At 52.4% G+C, this 1,567-nt stretch overlaps 1 protein-coding gene across 1 annotated transcript; it reads left to right on the top strand.

The window, feature by feature from the left end:
• Positions 1-151: 151 nt before the first annotated feature.
• LOC106011924 (putative aminopeptidase W07G4.4) lies at positions 152-1,188 on the top strand (the record flags this gene model as incomplete). The annotated part of the gene is given in 1 exon segment (XM_013083162.2): positions 152-1,188. A coding segment is annotated over 1 exon segment (546 nt), but the record flags the coding sequence as incomplete, so codon positions are not given.
• Positions 1,189-1,567: the final 379 nt, after the last annotated feature.

The raw sequence follows: 1,567 nt of genomic DNA, 5'->3' as shown, positions 1-1,567 counted from the left end.
CCCAACCCCCGTTTTTTTTTTTGTCCGAATAAAATTGGTGGGGGGTTTTCAACAGGACTAAGTCTTTTTCCGATCCCATTCGAGGGTCAGACAAGTAAACAATCCACTTGAGACTCAGTCTCCTGGCTTGGCGAATAACCTGGCCGTTGAGCTAAGCTCAGAGAGAGGAACTGGTCATTGAAGGCGGTACAAAGTCGTCGTCAAAAGCTCATACATTACGCGTTTTATCTTTTTTCCCAATTCTGTGATTGTTGGAATCTGTAGAAAGGAACAGGGGAAAAATATCGTTCGGACGTTGGCCAAGTCCTGTTTCTGTGAGGGTCTCTGTATATGTGACTGTACAGGATTCTGAGTGTGCGTGTGTCTCTGAGTGTTATATAATGCAGCGACAGGACCCCGCAGCAGGTCTGTCAACCACAAGAGCTCGTGCACGTGCACGCGTGTTGTCAGGGGCTTCCAGTTGTTCGTCTCTCCTCCGCCCTCCGGTCACAGAAAGAGTAGGACGCCGCGTGCCACACACTGCATGAGGAGCTCGAGCAGTTAAAAATCAACACAGCAGCGAACGGCAAAACGTATAGTTCTAAAAACCAGAATCTATTTCAGACAACAGCGCCCTGTTCATCTCCCACGCGGAGCGTCAAGATGCCGCCGCCGCCGCCGCTACTGCTGCTTCTCCTCGCCTCCTGGGTGGCCGCTCCCACCGCCTTCGTCATCGAGAAGGACCAGCTAGTGACTGAGGAGACGCCGACAAACGTACTCAATGACGCGGTGAATCTACACCTGGACCAACAAAACATCACCCTGACCACCGACGTGCAGAGCGCCGACTTTGACGCCGTGGTGGTCATCACGGACACGCCGGACAATCTGATCGGCGAGAACCTTGTCCCCGTCAAGGAGGTCATCCAGCGCTATCTCGCCGCCGACAAGGTGTTCGGCACCTCGCCCGCAGTCACGCTCACCGACGTGGTCGCCTCGAAGCGGCTGGTCTACGCCAGTGTGGGCAGTCTGGAAGGGGACGAGAACGACGTGCGCACCTTTGCTGAGGCGGCCGCCCGAGGCGTGAGGCGCGCGTTACTCGCGGGGTCCAAGCGGCCGCTGCTGGTGTGCGCTCCCCCGCCGGGCGACAAGCGCTACACCTCGGCCTTCTTCGTGGCAGTGCTTGGAGTTCTGCAGGAACTCTACCAGGTAAGTCGTTCATCTTTCTTGTTTGTTTAAGTAAGCGTTTTACGGCACTTACAACACAATTAGTTCACGGAGGTGCCAAAGTTTACATTTGTTTGTTTGAAGATAAGAGATGTTACAAGAGAGTAACAAACACAAAAGGGGGGATAAAGACGATAGATGTTTGATAAGAAAGAACGAGCAAACCACACCAGAGCACCCGCTAATCACCGACCGCTTCTCTTGGTACAGTTAGTTGTTCTTTGTAATTGTATGAGCAAGGAAAAGCACACCGATACAATGATGAAGATTCGGTGCACGGGGAAGGAAAAAAATTGCAGACAGAAACAACAAAGTGAAAGAAAATAAGAACGACCTACCACTATAGTCCTCCAACCACCGT

The sequence above is a fragment of the Aplysia californica genome, unplaced genomic scaffold (genome assembly GCF_000002075.1).
Source record: "Aplysia californica isolate F4 #8 unplaced genomic scaffold, AplCal3.0 scaffold00215, whole genome shotgun sequence".
Classification (NCBI taxonomy): Eukaryota; Metazoa; Mollusca; class Gastropoda; order Aplysiida; family Aplysiidae; genus Aplysia; species Aplysia californica.
This window is presented reverse-complemented; position numbering and strand designations above follow the sequence as displayed.